We start from the raw sequence: 13,952 nt of genomic DNA, 5'->3' as shown, positions 1-13,952 counted from the left end.
AATATATTATACATGTTATGACATTAATTATATAAAATTTAATTAAAACTTTGTTTCGGAGCTGTAAAATTTAAAAAATGAGTTCAAACCTCAGGAAACTCCGTTTTATGCAAAAGTCTGATGAAAAACCTCAAACAACCACAGAAAAAGTAGTTAATACACTAATTGGAGACAAATCTATCTGGATTCGTGAAGGTTTTGAGGAAATTCATAAATTCCATGACGAGAAGGCCGATCATAAACAGAAGTATCCTAAAATTAGATACATGACCAGGTTTGAAAACAAATGAATATTTATTTTCAGGAGATCCTACAATGGAGCGAATCCATCTACTGAGGGGTTTATGCAGAAACTTAAAAAGAAAACCACAACTCAAACAAATAAACAGAATGTGTAGTATAAAACATTAAATTTTAAGGTTGGATATGAAGTAAATTTGTTCATTTGTAGCTTCAGGCCATTGATAAAATGGTATATTTATAAATTTGAAGCCTGATTTGGTAAGGAGTTTACTCTTAAGTTTACTATTAAGAGTATATCCCAATTGATAATTCTCTACTTCTCTCTTTAATATTTTATTTATCCTAAACATTCATTATATCTATTTACTATTATATCTATGTACTATTATATCTATGTACTATTATATCTGTGTACTATTATATCTATGTACTATTATATCTATGTACTATTATATCTATGTACTTTTACGTATATTGTGTAATATTATACTTTATTTTTTTAATACCTCGGGTTGAGAGTTGTTGAATAGTGATAAGGCCCATCGACTTCTATGACAGCATTCTTTGATGGAACAAAAATATCAACGATGTAAGGGCAGACGTAGTGCTCCAACAACGTTACATAATTAAAAGACTTGAGTATAGTATCGACTTGGGAGTGGATATTACTAGTCTTGAATTCATTGGGGGCAAAAGTTGGCTTAATGTGCTCCAGAGAGTCTAGAAAACTTGATATTTCAGTTCCCGAAATTAACCCTTTCAAATGAATTCTTTCCAAAATCATTGATTTTCTAAGTAAATTTAATTGCGATACAAAGTTGGGGAACTTGGTTATTTCTTTCATATCATCTCCCGAAAATATACCGTAAACATACTTCAAAATTGAGTGAATTAGAGTATCGAGTTTGAGGTTAAATTCGGAGTATGAGTAATGGCAGTTTATACAAAATTGTATAATTTGTGATATTGAAATCAGTTTAGTATGTAAATTCGATTCTCTGCTAAGTAATGACTCAATTTCACCCTTTGTTGAAAGCCTATCGACTATCATCTTAACAAGTGGATAAGATCTAGCCTTGGTCCTCTTAATAGTGTGGAGTAGTATTGAAATGTTATGTATTGAATTACTCAATAGGAAAGTTTTGGAATACATCGATGAAATTCCCCTAACTAAATGAGAACATAGAACTGAATTCCTGTTTCCGACAAGGACAAGATATGGTACAACTGAGTTTTCATGTAATTTCCTCAAATCCTTAGATTGTAATAGGAGAGATTTCCCCAAAACTACCATCAAAAGAGTTGATATGTCAGAACCGTTCAGGTTCAAAAGGTCTTTATATCTTAGTTTACAGTTCTCACAAACGGATACCTCTTTAGTATATTCAAAATTCATGCTACATATTGGAACAGTTGATGTTTCAGGTGATTCCCTGTTGAATTTGAGTTTCAAAAGTACTTTAGTTAGTCTGGAAATATCTTTTATCTTCAATATGCGATTATTTTCATACAAAAATCTGTATAAAATCTCACACAGTAGGACGTAACACACGTCTATGCCCTGATTATTATCCCTAACTCCACAATTTACACATTTTTCAATAATATACACAAGATCACTGCATTTTAAATGACGGATATATCTCTGAAAATTAGTTAAAAGTGATAGAAAATGCGAATTATCTTCAGAAATTCTAATTAAATTCATCCATTCCTTTGGAGTAAGGTTAAACATGTTTTCCAGGTATAAATCACCTGGGTTAATGGAATCATCTTTATTATTATCCCAAATACTGAACTTAAAATCACTGGAGTGTATAGGAATATCACTTGAAGTTGAGTTAAATGAGGAGTTTTGAGTAGAATACAGTCTAAAATGATAAAAACGTGATTTTAGAGACTTATTTAGGTAACTTTTGGAATACAATAAGGGAATATTTTGTTTTTGTGTATTGAGGCAAAAATGGCTCTTTGAATCAACACATTTACGTATATTATTAGAAACCAAAAATCTTCTATATTTAACATTAAAAGATAATGGAATCATAAGTTAATACATATTATATATATAATTTATGAATGATATGTGGATGTAGTGAAGAATCAAAACAATTTCTATGTGTAATTCATTAATATTGATGATTTTTTAATTTTTTGTTTTTATACATTTTAAATTGTGTTTTTGAATTTCAAAATCGCAAATGTCAGAGAGGAATTCTCCGACGTCACCAAGGAGTACTAAATTTGACAATGATTTTAAATCTGTAAGTAATCTTTTTACTCATTATTTTAGGGTAAATTCACCAAAGAGGAATCTGATAAAATAAAGAAGGCTATTGATGATTTCATTTCAGAGAACTATAGGTGTTCCAGGGAGGCAGCCTTAAAGAGATTGATAAAGAAAAGGGGGAATATTCCTTCACCCTTGATTTACATAGCACAGGAAGTCTTACCTCATCGCCATCCTAGATCTGTTTACAACTTCTTCAGGAGGCATATTCTCTACAACAAGACTGGACGGTGGACCAATGAAGAATTGTTCGCTCTTCTAAAGACTTATTTTCTTAATGAAGAGTCCGGAATCAACTGTTGGAAATCAGTAACTAAGCAGTTAAAGAGGAGTCCTGAGCAGATCCATGACAAGTTTCGTGAGATTAAGCATTATATTGACAAGTTTAAGTCTGTGGTTCAAAGTTCCGAACTTTCAGAAGCTGATAAGATCTCCAAGATAGGAAAAATGACCAGAAGGCAGGCAAAAGGCTCATCAAAGAATACTAACAATGATACCGTGGAGGTTACACCTGCTTTTCAGCAAAAACTTTACGATATCGTAAGGGACATTATGAGCAAGGATAAGAATTTATCACTGGAAAACGTTCCCTGGGCCAAAGTACAGAAGAAATTTCCCGACTATTCCATCACTAGGCTCAGAATACACTTCAATATGACCATTTTACCCAAAGTTTACACTACAGTCTACGAAGGTTTCAGTCCAACAATGGTTTCTAGGATTTGTTTTAGATGGATGCGTAAGCTCCTGAAAAGGCCTAATTCCATCAACCTAAAATTTCTCAGCGAGGTTGACTTCAAGAACAAGTTCCCTCAAGTCCCTCTCATGTACACTAGATACTGCATCAGGAGAACCCTGTTGCGCATGGCTCGCAAGTTCAGGCATCACATTCTAGACCAACAAAAACTCACCCAGAATGAAGAAAACGACCTTGACCTTGACCTTGAAATATTGGCAAAAATTCCTTCAGATTCGGTTGAAGGGATTTTCTCAAAAAAGGAGTTTAATTTACTCGTTAAGTTTACTTACACTGATTTGGAAGTCAAGCGGTGGAAAAAACACGACAAGGACATTTTAAAAAAAATCAAAAATGACATTTTACCTGTTTGCAAATTATGTTAACTTTAAAACCTGTTCAATTTACAATTTTAAAGACTAATGTGTTATATATACATTCCAAATATTAAAGTTTAATCATTGATTCTAGTTGAGATTTTGAGTATCCAATAACGTGAGGATCCTTACCATACTTATCAAGTAGTTGAACCTTTTCTTCTAATTTTGTGATTATATTCTTTAGCTTTTCTACATCTTGGTTTAATGTTTGATTATCCATTCCTCTAATTAACGATGTTACATCCAATTGCCTAATTAAATCGTTATTTTCTTCAGTTTCCTTAGTAATATTAGAGCTAGGGTCATCATTTATGTCATTGACATTCGTAACCTATTAAATATTATTAACACTGAAAGAGGTGTTTAGGTAGTCTAAATAATCTAGGTAAATACAAGGTTTAGTATTTTGTTTGCCGTATCTAAACAAGCTTTAGCATTGTCCAAATCGTATTTATTTAAAATATATTGCGATAGTTTGAAGCGCGTAGGGTCGGAATCATAAGCGGAAGGTGTGTATAGTTTATTTTGTCTATATGAATTAATAACATTCATGCAATGTTTGAGGAAGTGATATTTTCGCATATACGCGCTTTCTTCTGCTACTCTAACACTCCTCCAACAGGCCTTTTCAAAGTTTTCACATAACTTTTGAATCTTCTCTATCTTGTACCTGGAACCATAAATTCTTAACTTTCTGAGAACAGCCAAGCTGTTATTCTTTCCAACTCTGAAACAAATTTTCATCTTCCTAACATTAAATAAGCAAAACTTTATATTTTGTCATAAATCACTTGATGATGTGTATAACGCCTAACAAATTAAATTTAAATCGCTAAAATTACAACTAAAGCTTTAAAATATTTAATATAATGAAAAATGTTAAAAAATTAATTATTGAGAAATTTGGAGAATTCTGGAGTTTTCCAGTTTAGTTTGAGTGGTTTGTTCCAGGGAGCCCCTCTCTCCTCATATTGTGTATTTTCAGGACAGAGATACACATTTTCGTTAGAGGATACTAAGATTACAAAGTTGTTTTGTGGAGAGATGCACAAATCAGTAATGAAGTCTTGTACTTTTGCGAATGAGACGATGTCGTCTGACACATCCTGCACAAGTCTCTGGTAAACGCCCTCAAAAACACAGTTTGTGGCTAAATCTCCGAACTCAAAGTTCCCTATCTCTCCTATAATATTACAAGAACCAATAACAAAGGGTGTTCCCGTCTTAGAATCTCTAACACATATTATTCTATTCACCGTTCCTAACCACTAATTAACCTTTTATTATATATAACTTTTTAATATAATTTTCCAAAAAATAATAATGGAGTAGTGTAGTTCTAATAATATACAAAAAGAAACCTGAAATTGAGGCTTTTGCGTATGAGTAGGAAACATTCTTAGATAACTTTAACTGGGAAGATTCAGAGTTTAGAATACAACATCTAAGGGTTCCATCTGAGCATCCACATAGTACTGTTAGGTTAACTGAAGTTTTATTCCTAAATCTCCAACCTATTGTGTTTATGTTAACATTTTCCATTATGTTAAAAGAACATATTTTGAGACTCTCTTTAAGCTCTTTGAAAACATCACTTTTATCACTTTGTTCAGTTGGTTTATCAAATTCTGGCAAAAAACATAAATGCAATGTACCTGAATCAGACCCAACCGCTACCCATTGTCCTTTAACACCATCAAAAGTTGAGAATTGACTGTCAGATTTTAAGCTTCTAATATACTTTTTTTTGTCAAAATCATCTCCTAAGAGGGAAGAAAATGTTGTTAACTTGTTTCCTCTGCTGTAATCATATAGATTTATATTTAATTCAGGCCACTTTTCAACTCCTAAAAAGCAAATACAAGCCGTTTTAAAATACCTATAAGGGTATCATTGTATAAAAGGTCAACGTCAGCACAATCTGCTGAATTATTAGGTTCGATAATTGCCACAGGTGTAACTCTTGAGTCAATTGGTATATAACCATCAATATAAAGTGGGTTATTAGTGAGAGATTCCAATGTATTAATAGTTTCATCACTTATATCCCATACATATATATACCTAAAGATTCATATTATTATTATATACAATTGTATCATAATAACTAATAGTAATTTACCCGCAATTAGTTTTACAAATGAGTTTAGAATCATTTTTGGTAAAAAGCATCTTCGTTACGGTGCCTATTAAAGGCGATAAGAATCCAACGAATTTAATATCAAAAGAGCCATCTTGAAACTTAAAAATTGACACCTTTGAGTTAGGACCTAGGAGTCCAAGAAATATCAGTTTATCTGTGCAAAGAACTGATGCAAATCCCTGGATTATCTTCTCATTATAATTCATTTTATAGAAACAAAATATAAAGTTTTATTTAAATATTACAGAATATTATACATTATTATTATTTTATTGAAATTTAATTTATTAAATGGAATGTTTACGACCCACAGTTACATACACAAATTACAACAAATAAATAAAAAGATAGATAAATTATGAATTTAAATGATTCTTTAAGGCTGATAGAGCCTTAGAATAGACTTCAATCTCTCTGTTACACAAATCTGTACCAAGGCTCTTCTGTTTATCCTTTAATTTTTCAATTTTCACATTTAATTTTTTGATAAAAGACTTTATTTCCTTTTTCGAGTCATCTTTATTTCCGTTTATTATGGAATCTAACACTTTCTCTAGTTTAGTCTGAAAATTTCTCGACACCAACTCCAATTTCGTGTTCAAGAACCTTACCTTGCTCTCCTTTACCAACACCTTTTTTCCTTTCTATTTTCATATATAAAAGAATTTATATATCAAGTATATAGTATCTAATAATAATCCTTAATAAAGTACATGAATTTGTAAAACATACTTTAAATAGATGCTTGACTATTTGATCCCCTTCTTTGACGTGAACCTTAAGGCTTTTACCGTCAATTAGGTATTTATCCATAGTTTCAGCTGCGATCTTTGCGATTTCATGGTCTTCAAACTGGACAAAAGCATATCCTCTCGATCTATTAGTCTATACATGTTATTAAATGGGCAAACAGAAAATTGTTCATACCTTCCTAGATTTAAATAGTCTAATTTTAATGACATCTCCAAATTGATTAAAATATGTCTTTAACTGTTCTTCAGTGAGTTGTTTTGGTAAATTTCCAACATAAATAACATTATTTTTATTTTTTTTAAATGATACAGTTCTTTGCATCTTTTACCAAAGTATAATACATATAATTATTTTAAAATAAAACAAAATGGTGTAATTTGATTCAAATAATAGTGTTTTTAATATATAAATAATGGCAATGTTGTGATTATATTATATTGGAGTGTATAGTGTTCAAATCATTGAGCGATATTCCAAATTTAAGTTTGAAAGAGTCTTCCAACAGTTTAAAGTGATCTAAGCACGTTTTTAACTTATCACTGTTATCAAGTATGATTTCACGCAAATTGCACAGGTGGTGGGTCAAGAAATTATCCTTCTGATACACATCGTGTTCTTCATCCCAGGTTTCTATTTGAAATCTCAGTGTTTTCAGCAATTTTTGAGTTAGTTCCTGGTCACTAACCAGTAATGATTCAGCATTGCAAAACGCCCTTAAAAGTCTTTTGTATTGTTCCAAACTCTCAAAATTAAAGCATAAAATGAAAACCAGAAAACTGTACTGTAATTCTCCAAGCACATAGAAATATTTATTCTTAAATTCTACCATTTTGTACCCATTTGTACTATTATCACCACGAATTGAATCTATGATGTAGCTGGTATCCATGTGCATTTTTGTGATTTGCTCTGGTGTTATTTCCTTCATTTTTCTTATTCTATCATCACACATCGGTATATCTGAATAATATATTGAGTCATAATCCTTTTCTACACTATTATCTATATGATTTTCTGGCTTATTTACTTCCTTAAAATGGCAACCATTAGTTTTATCAGTCCGTTTAATTTTGTTAAAATCAACTTTACTTTTAAATGTTGATAAATTATTTACTACATTTTTATATTCCTCCAGTGTTTTTGAATAGTCTTCTTCTTCATCACTGAGTTCTAATCTCGTTGTACAATTTCTTATTTCACAATCACTTCTTATATCACAGTTCATGTTGTTTTCAATAGTTATTTCAGAAGTATCTGATCTGGTTTGTGGAAAAGGATGGTTTGTAATAACTTTATTGATTGGTCTGAGTCTTAGAATAAGTTCAGAATTAATACAATCTGTCATACTTGCCCACAAATTAGATAAATTTTCGGGAATCTTTGACATTTTACCCCTCAAATGACCCATAACTATCGATTCCTTATATTTTTGATTACAATATTCCTCCACTAATTCAAATAATGAACCTTCATCAACTTGCGATCTCTTATAAACTTTAATTTCACCCCTTTTCAAATGTATAAACTCTCCTAGTCTACAATCATCTGAAACAATGTTATCATCAAGTAAATTACCTTGTTCTTTATTCTTAATGTACATAAAATGTGAGCCTGGAGTCAGATTCCAAATTCCAGATACTACATTTGCTTCCGGGAATGAAATAAAATCAAATCCTACAAGTTCGTCTTCCTTTTGATCCAAGATTACTACTACGGTAGAATCTTCAATTTCACTACTCATTTTCTAATATACATTTTTTAAAAATAATAAAAATAATACGAATATTATAAAATATAAATATTATTTAATAAAAAATTATTTTTAAAAATAGTGTCATCTCAAATTATATAACGTTTTCTTCCTGACTTTTACTTCTTCTACCTGCTTTTCTACCTTTTGACCGATTCGACTACTTCTTCTAACTGGTTCTTGTATATTCACTTTTCTTCTCTTTGGAGCGTTATACTCTTCATATTCTTGTTCCGGTTGATTTACTTCATTTCTTCGATGTGGTTGGCTACTACTCTGCACACCTGCTGTTACAAGATTCTTAATCAAAGGCCAAATGTGTTCAAATACATGACTCCAATTGCAATCGCTTTCCATATTTATCATCAGATTCTCCAGGTTTACATCGAGTTCTTTTGCTATTTTTGAGTAATTTGACGACGACTCGTTGAAGTTCAAACAGTTTGAAATCAACAGTTTAATTTCCGCCCAAACACCTTTAGGTGTTCTATAAAAGTCATTTCTAATCTTTTCTCCAATTTCATTTAAACTTATTGGTCTTGGTATATAACGCCAATACTCATACACCCATTCATGTGATCTCAACCCATATTCTTCTACGAACTCAAATATTCCATATTTAGGTTCCCTAATCATGAATGGCAGTGTTAATTTTCATAATTAATATACTATATGTTTAGTAACTATGGTATAGATAAATTCTGGTTACTGGATAAGGTTCAAAAACTGGTCTCTATGTTGTTGATTAAATCCCTTTATTTTGATTTTGCTCAAAACTTCTTCTAATTTAGGCTTAATCTCGAGATTTAAATCCAAGTTCCAACAGTTAATCCACTGAATTAATCAATATTTGAATATAAATTTACCTTAATTCTCTTATCGTATGATATACTTAGAGAGTTATGGCCTATTTTATATAAATCTTCAATTACTCGTTTTAACTCAGATAATTCCCAAGTGTCACCTCCTATTTCACCATTTATACTCAAATTTACGCCATTGGTAAAAGTCTGTTTTACGTTCTTAACCTCAGTTTCAATTATTTGTCCATTAATTTTACATTTAACTTTTGAACCAATTTTCAAACTTGACAGATTATACAAACTTAGCAAAAAATCTCTCAGTAGTGTTAAACCGATTTCTGGGGTTATAAACACACAAAAAGGGTCAACTTGTTCAAATACTGATTGAACCAGTAAACATCCAGTCACACTCATATCATCTAATCAACCATAATTAACCAAGTTTACGATATATAGCTATATAAACAACTATAAAAATACCTGAAAAAACATGGGTTATGTCAAGAACCTTAACTAGGATGGGAAATGACTGCTGCGTGGCCCAGGTGATATGTGTGTTATAGCGTTCGAATATAGCGTCTGGTGTTAAAACGATATAATCTCCCACTTGAACGTTAAATTGATTCTCAAAACTGTCTGACGTATTTATGAGCCAATCTCTTGTATCCGGTTTAAGAAAACATATACTTGTTAGATAATCTTGTTTTCCATTTTCACTCTTAGTTCCACAGTCTATACAAAAGTAACGTCTGCAAACCATGGGGTCGAAATGGTTTATAATCTCTATATCCTTATCATATCTCATGTGGCCCTTATACTGAGCTACAGCGCATGGATAGTGGAAAAATCTTCTACAATCTACACATTGAACCGTTGCAAAATTAGAGTCACAAAATCCACACTTTTCATAACTGCTTGTAACCAGGATTTCCTAATAAATTATGAATATGTTGGGGACAAAATAACGGAAAATGTATAAAACTTACTGGGAAATTAATTAATCTTGTTGATTGGTCGATTTTGACTTGTGATGTAATAATGCAGGCCGAGTGTGCAAATATATTACAGTTTGAATTAAGGCGCTTCGATAGGAGATGATAGTCCTCAAGGTAAGATCTGTATCTCCTGTGTATATTCATTGGACCCACAATCGCGTTTTCGAAGAACTTACAACCAGGGTTAAATGAATCTCCTTGGCTAAACAACGTACTGGAGAACTTCTGAGTCTGACTTCTTGTCAAATTTGTATAGTATCCATCACTACTCATTCCACACAATACACAGAATATTTCCTCAGTTTCTTCTTCGTCTAATTCTTCTTGTTTGTTCTGGTTAAGTATTGATATTGGTCCTATGGTATTACTCAGCTTCTTTGCAGAGTCTATTTCCTTAATCTTATAAGAATCTTCATTAAATCCTCTTTTGGTTCTTAAACTATACTTTTCACTATCCTCCTCCTCCACTTCACTAATTCTACGCGTACTCGTTCTTACTGATCTTCTTAATGACACTTCACTTTCGTGTGACTCATAATCAGACTCTTCTGGCGATTCTTCGTAATCGGAATCCTCAGATTCTTCTTCGTCCTCTTCTCTCACCAAGACCTCTGTATCAATTGTTACTGTGCGAGCGGGGGTTGTTAAAACACCTTCAGAACTTGTAGAATTAACCAATGACTGTAAATCTGAAGAGGGCTGTGTGCTTACTACAGTGTTTGAGTAACGTCTGGGGGTGTGGATCTCTTCAGACTGTACACTTTCTGGAGGAGCCACAAAGTCACTTGGTCTTTGTGAAGGCGGTAATGATAGTATCACTATTCCATTCTTGTCAGTCACGCTCCTAAGTGTTACGTAAGAATCTTTAGTCATCAAGTAATTATTATGTTGTTCCATTTTATTGATATGATTCTTACATACTATGCACTCCTCAATACTACAATCAACACCAATATTAATATTTTCCTCATTTTTATCAGAACAGTTGTGTAATAGGCGAAGAAATTGCTGAACAATTTTTAATAAATTCACATCCGTTTCAGAATTGTGTGCTCTAAAGTATTCATCAAATCCTCCCAGGCTCATCATTACACTATATATCAACCCATTATTATCATTATCATTTGGTACTCCGTATGATACTTTATGAACCCTACGAACTGTGGAGCCTATGTGTAACAGTACTGTATTAAGTTGTTCATCCAGAAATGGAACTGGCCCTCCAAAAAGTTCATTTGTAACCAATTCATATGTTGAATCTCCTTCCATAGTAATTTGTGCGTCTGCGAAGCTTGAAAAGTATCTTTTAATCCTTAAGTCATCAGGTTCAAACCCTCTGTATGGGAAGTTGATATAACTTTGTACATGCGCGTTATAGTCAGACAAAGTCAACTGATAATTAGGAGTTCTATCCATCAAACTTTGTGAATCGGTAGAAAAAAGTGATAATGATCCATATTTTCCACATGTAACGAACTTGTGTCCCATCGGGTGCCACCGAACATCCAACCAATTAGCAGAATTTTCGAAAGAAATAGTGTTAATTACAGTTCCCGTTAGAATGTTATACAGGATAACATTTGAGGGTTGAGATAATATAATACACAGGTCTTCACTCACTGGGTTATACCCAACTTTAACAATATGTGATTTAACTCGTTTTTCGCGAACAAACTTCCCATAATCTGTGAAAAATGATACTCTAAACACTGAATTTATTCCATCCATACCACTAACACAGCTGTCCTTATTCAACAATTCATCTACTATACATACATACTTATCGTTACATGACCACTCCAGTAACACAATATTATACACGGGTTTGTCAGTATTCGTTCTATTCGTACTATTAGGTCTACTTACACTATCTGCGGTTGTATTAGAGACGTTATTAGTCGCTGAAGATGAAAAATAACTTTCAAAATCAAAATTTAAATCATCCGAATGCAGCTGTTTTGGAACATATGCACCATTTTCACATTGCCATAGGAAAAACCTATTATCTTTTGAAGCAGTCACAAAGTCCATTGACGTGTTTGACAATCGTATTTGTGGTGAAATTCCACATTCGTCTCCTAAAAAATTCACGAACAAACTGTCCAGATCACCTGAATCCTTAACAAAAGTCGGCCTTTTCCCGACAAATGCTGAGATGATCAAGTTACTTGAATTCTTAAGGTAATGCATAACCGGGACATTGAATGTGAATGACTCGAATAGTGATGGGTTAACGAGTGTAAAATCTGGAATTACGCTATTAAAATACTTTTCAATTGCAGAACTATGCTCTGATTCCCACAGAAACTTGTTTCTAATCCCTGATTGGTTAACATCTACTTCATTCTCATCCACCTCAATATCAGATGTATTCTTTGTGTTATATTTACTTTTACCGCACAATGTACACATGTTAACAGAAGTGACTGTATTCTTCATATTACAATCGCATTCACACCTTTCCTCCACAGCAATATCATCATAAGACTGCGTAATTGGAATTTTCAACAAAATTATCCCATTTTTATCTGTTAAATTTCTATATTTTCCCTTAACATTGAAGTTATTATCGTGGAATGTATCATTTTTAATACAATGTACTATGGAATTGAGGTTGGTATTTCTACTGCCAGTCACATTATTAAGTCCCAAAGGCTTTATACCCAGCGCTGCTAAAAAGCTTGAGCCTAAAAAGTTAATGCTAATATCAAATCCTGTAATCTCATGGTTAAACAAATCTACTCGGTACATGGGTGCAACTTCGTTATATATGTTATTTCCTGAAGATGGGCTGATCATATCTCTCATTCTATACACTTTTAATACATTATTTTTATCCAAACTTGTTACTATTGTATTTTCTATAGTTGTTTCCCAATTCTCTCTATCTCTCCAATCAACTCCTTTCACTCCACTTTCTTCTGTGTTATTTGGAACAAGAGTAGATGATGTTACAAACTTTAGAAACACAATATCATGAGGATTGTATATAACTTTGTGTGGTCTATATAAATTAAGGTTAATCTCCCAGAGATAAATCTCACAGTTATTCAAGTCTGTAGAAATTTTTGTATTGGATGAGATAATAAATGAATTAGTTGGGTGTATATCTATGTGGTTAATCGGTCCCGAATGTCTTTTAAGGCTCATAATTAGTTTACACGTTGAAATTTCCCAAAGTTTAATGATTCCTTCTGATCCTCCTGTTATTACCACCTCCCCTGTCATGTCAAACTTGACAATTGTGACTGAGGGAGGCTCAATATAGGTCGAATCTTCTTCAAGGTTATCATCTGATGCGTTCTGGTGTGACCAAACGTTGATTAGATGCGTAAGTTTATTGGATAGAATTACATAATCTAATGATATATTGTGTGTATTTGTTGTATACACAGGGTTAAATTTTCTCTGTAGTAGTCTATTGTACACGTTTCTATATCTACTTGATATTGGTCTATTCCATTTAGAATATTCAATTGCCTTTAGCTTATTCTGGATGGAATCCAGTGATTTTTGAACGACATTAAATGTGTCAAAATTAACTCTGTTTTGTAAATTGTTCAAAAACTCGTAAAGAGCTGAGGAAATTAATTCTGATATTGAATTTAACTCCGCATTCTCATTATTCTCATCCGATAGATCTATTGAATGGGAATCTGATTGATCTGAATCTATAAATTCTCTTTTCTTTATATGTTTAGCAAATGTTGACTGCAATAGGTCACAAGCCTCAATATTAAAGGCGTTTACTTGTGTTTTAGCTCCAATTTTACCATTTTCCGTCTTCATTCACATTATTTATCACTATTATTATATCCTACACTCACTGATCTATCATTATTAAAAATTTCCACTAAAA

At 32.2% G+C, this 13,952-nt stretch overlaps 8 protein-coding genes across 8 annotated transcripts; 2 read left to right on the top strand and 6 right to left on the bottom strand.

Moving 5' to 3' along the window:
• Positions 1-77: 77 nt before the first annotated feature.
• Positions 78-398, top strand: TpMuguga_01g02300 (uncharacterized protein; the record flags this gene model as incomplete). The annotated part of the gene is made up of 2 exons (XM_061305208.1): positions 78-274; positions 305-398. The coding sequence occupies 2 exons, from the start codon at positions 78-80 to the stop codon at positions 396-398; spliced, it is 291 nt and encodes a 96-aa protein (XP_061162035.1).
• Positions 399-407: 9 nt separating this feature from the next.
• On the bottom strand, positions 408-2,290 carry TpMuguga_01g01036 (RAP domain protein; the record flags this gene model as incomplete). Its single annotated transcript, XM_761464.1, has 2 exons — positions 408-585; positions 750-2,290. The coding sequence occupies 2 exons, from the start codon at positions 2,288-2,290 to the stop codon at positions 408-410; spliced, it is 1,719 nt and encodes a 572-aa protein (XP_766557.1).
• Positions 2,291-2,363: 73 nt separating this feature from the next.
• On the top strand, positions 2,364-3,662 carry TpMuguga_01g01035 (Myb-like DNA-binding domain protein). Its single transcript, XM_761463.2, has 2 exons — positions 2,364-2,507; positions 2,537-3,662. The coding sequence occupies exons 1-2, from the start codon at positions 2,445-2,447 to the stop codon at positions 3,653-3,655; spliced, it is 1,182 nt and encodes a 393-aa protein (XP_766556.1). The 5' UTR covers positions 2,364-2,444; the 3' UTR covers positions 3,656-3,662.
• Positions 3,663-3,715: 53 nt separating this feature from the next.
• Positions 3,716-4,575, bottom strand: TpMuguga_01g01034 (uncharacterized protein). The gene is made up of 2 exons (XM_761462.2): positions 4,043-4,575; positions 3,716-3,980 (listed from the first exon to the last, which is right to left on the bottom strand). Exons 1-2 carry the CDS (start codon positions 4,391-4,393, stop codon positions 3,717-3,719), a joined length of 615 nt encoding a protein of 204 aa, XP_766555.1. The 5' UTR covers positions 4,394-4,575; the 3' UTR covers position 3,716.
• Positions 4,537-6,082, bottom strand: TpMuguga_01g01033 (uncharacterized protein; the record flags this gene model as incomplete). Its single annotated transcript, XM_761461.1, has 4 exons — positions 5,772-6,082; positions 5,529-5,713; positions 5,011-5,496; positions 4,537-4,910 (listed from the first exon to the last, which is right to left on the bottom strand). The coding sequence occupies exons 1-4, from the start codon at positions 5,996-5,998 to the stop codon at positions 4,537-4,539; spliced, it is 1,272 nt and encodes a 423-aa protein (XP_766554.1). The 5' UTR covers positions 5,999-6,082.
• A 50-nt stretch (positions 6,083-6,132) lies between these two features.
• Positions 6,133-6,955, bottom strand: nifk (uncharacterized protein). The gene is made up of 3 exons (XM_761460.2): positions 6,720-6,955; positions 6,525-6,677; positions 6,133-6,436 (listed from the first exon to the last, which is right to left on the bottom strand). Exons 1-3 carry the CDS (start codon positions 6,864-6,866, stop codon positions 6,149-6,151), a joined length of 588 nt encoding a protein of 195 aa, XP_766553.1. The 5' UTR covers positions 6,867-6,955; the 3' UTR covers positions 6,133-6,148.
• An 8-nt stretch (positions 6,956-6,963) lies between these two features.
• On the bottom strand, positions 6,964-8,286 carry TpMuguga_01g02440 (AAR2 family protein; the record flags this gene model as incomplete). The annotated part of the gene is made up of 1 exon (XM_061305226.1): positions 6,973-8,286. The coding sequence occupies one exon, from the start codon at positions 8,284-8,286 to the stop codon at positions 6,973-6,975; it is 1,314 nt and encodes a 437-aa protein (XP_061162034.1).
• A 93-nt stretch (positions 8,287-8,379) lies between these two features.
• TpMuguga_01g02435 (Bromodomain protein) lies at positions 8,380-13,882 on the bottom strand (the record flags this gene model as incomplete). Its single annotated transcript, XM_061305225.1, has 5 exons — positions 8,380-8,923; positions 9,005-9,129; positions 9,162-9,517; positions 9,579-10,029; positions 10,085-13,882. The coding sequence occupies 5 exons, from the start codon at positions 13,880-13,882 to the stop codon at positions 8,380-8,382; spliced, it is 5,274 nt and encodes a 1,757-aa protein (XP_061162033.1).
• Between the last annotated feature and the right edge of the window lie 70 nt (positions 13,883-13,952).

The sequence above is a fragment of the Theileria parva genome, chromosome 1 (genome assembly GCF_000165365.1).
Source record: "Theileria parva strain Muguga chromosome 1, complete sequence, whole genome shotgun sequence".
NCBI lineage: Eukaryota > Apicomplexa > Aconoidasida > Piroplasmida > Theileriidae > Theileria > Theileria parva.
Note: the sequence above shows the minus strand (reverse complement) of the source record. Positions and strands in the feature narration are given on the sequence as shown.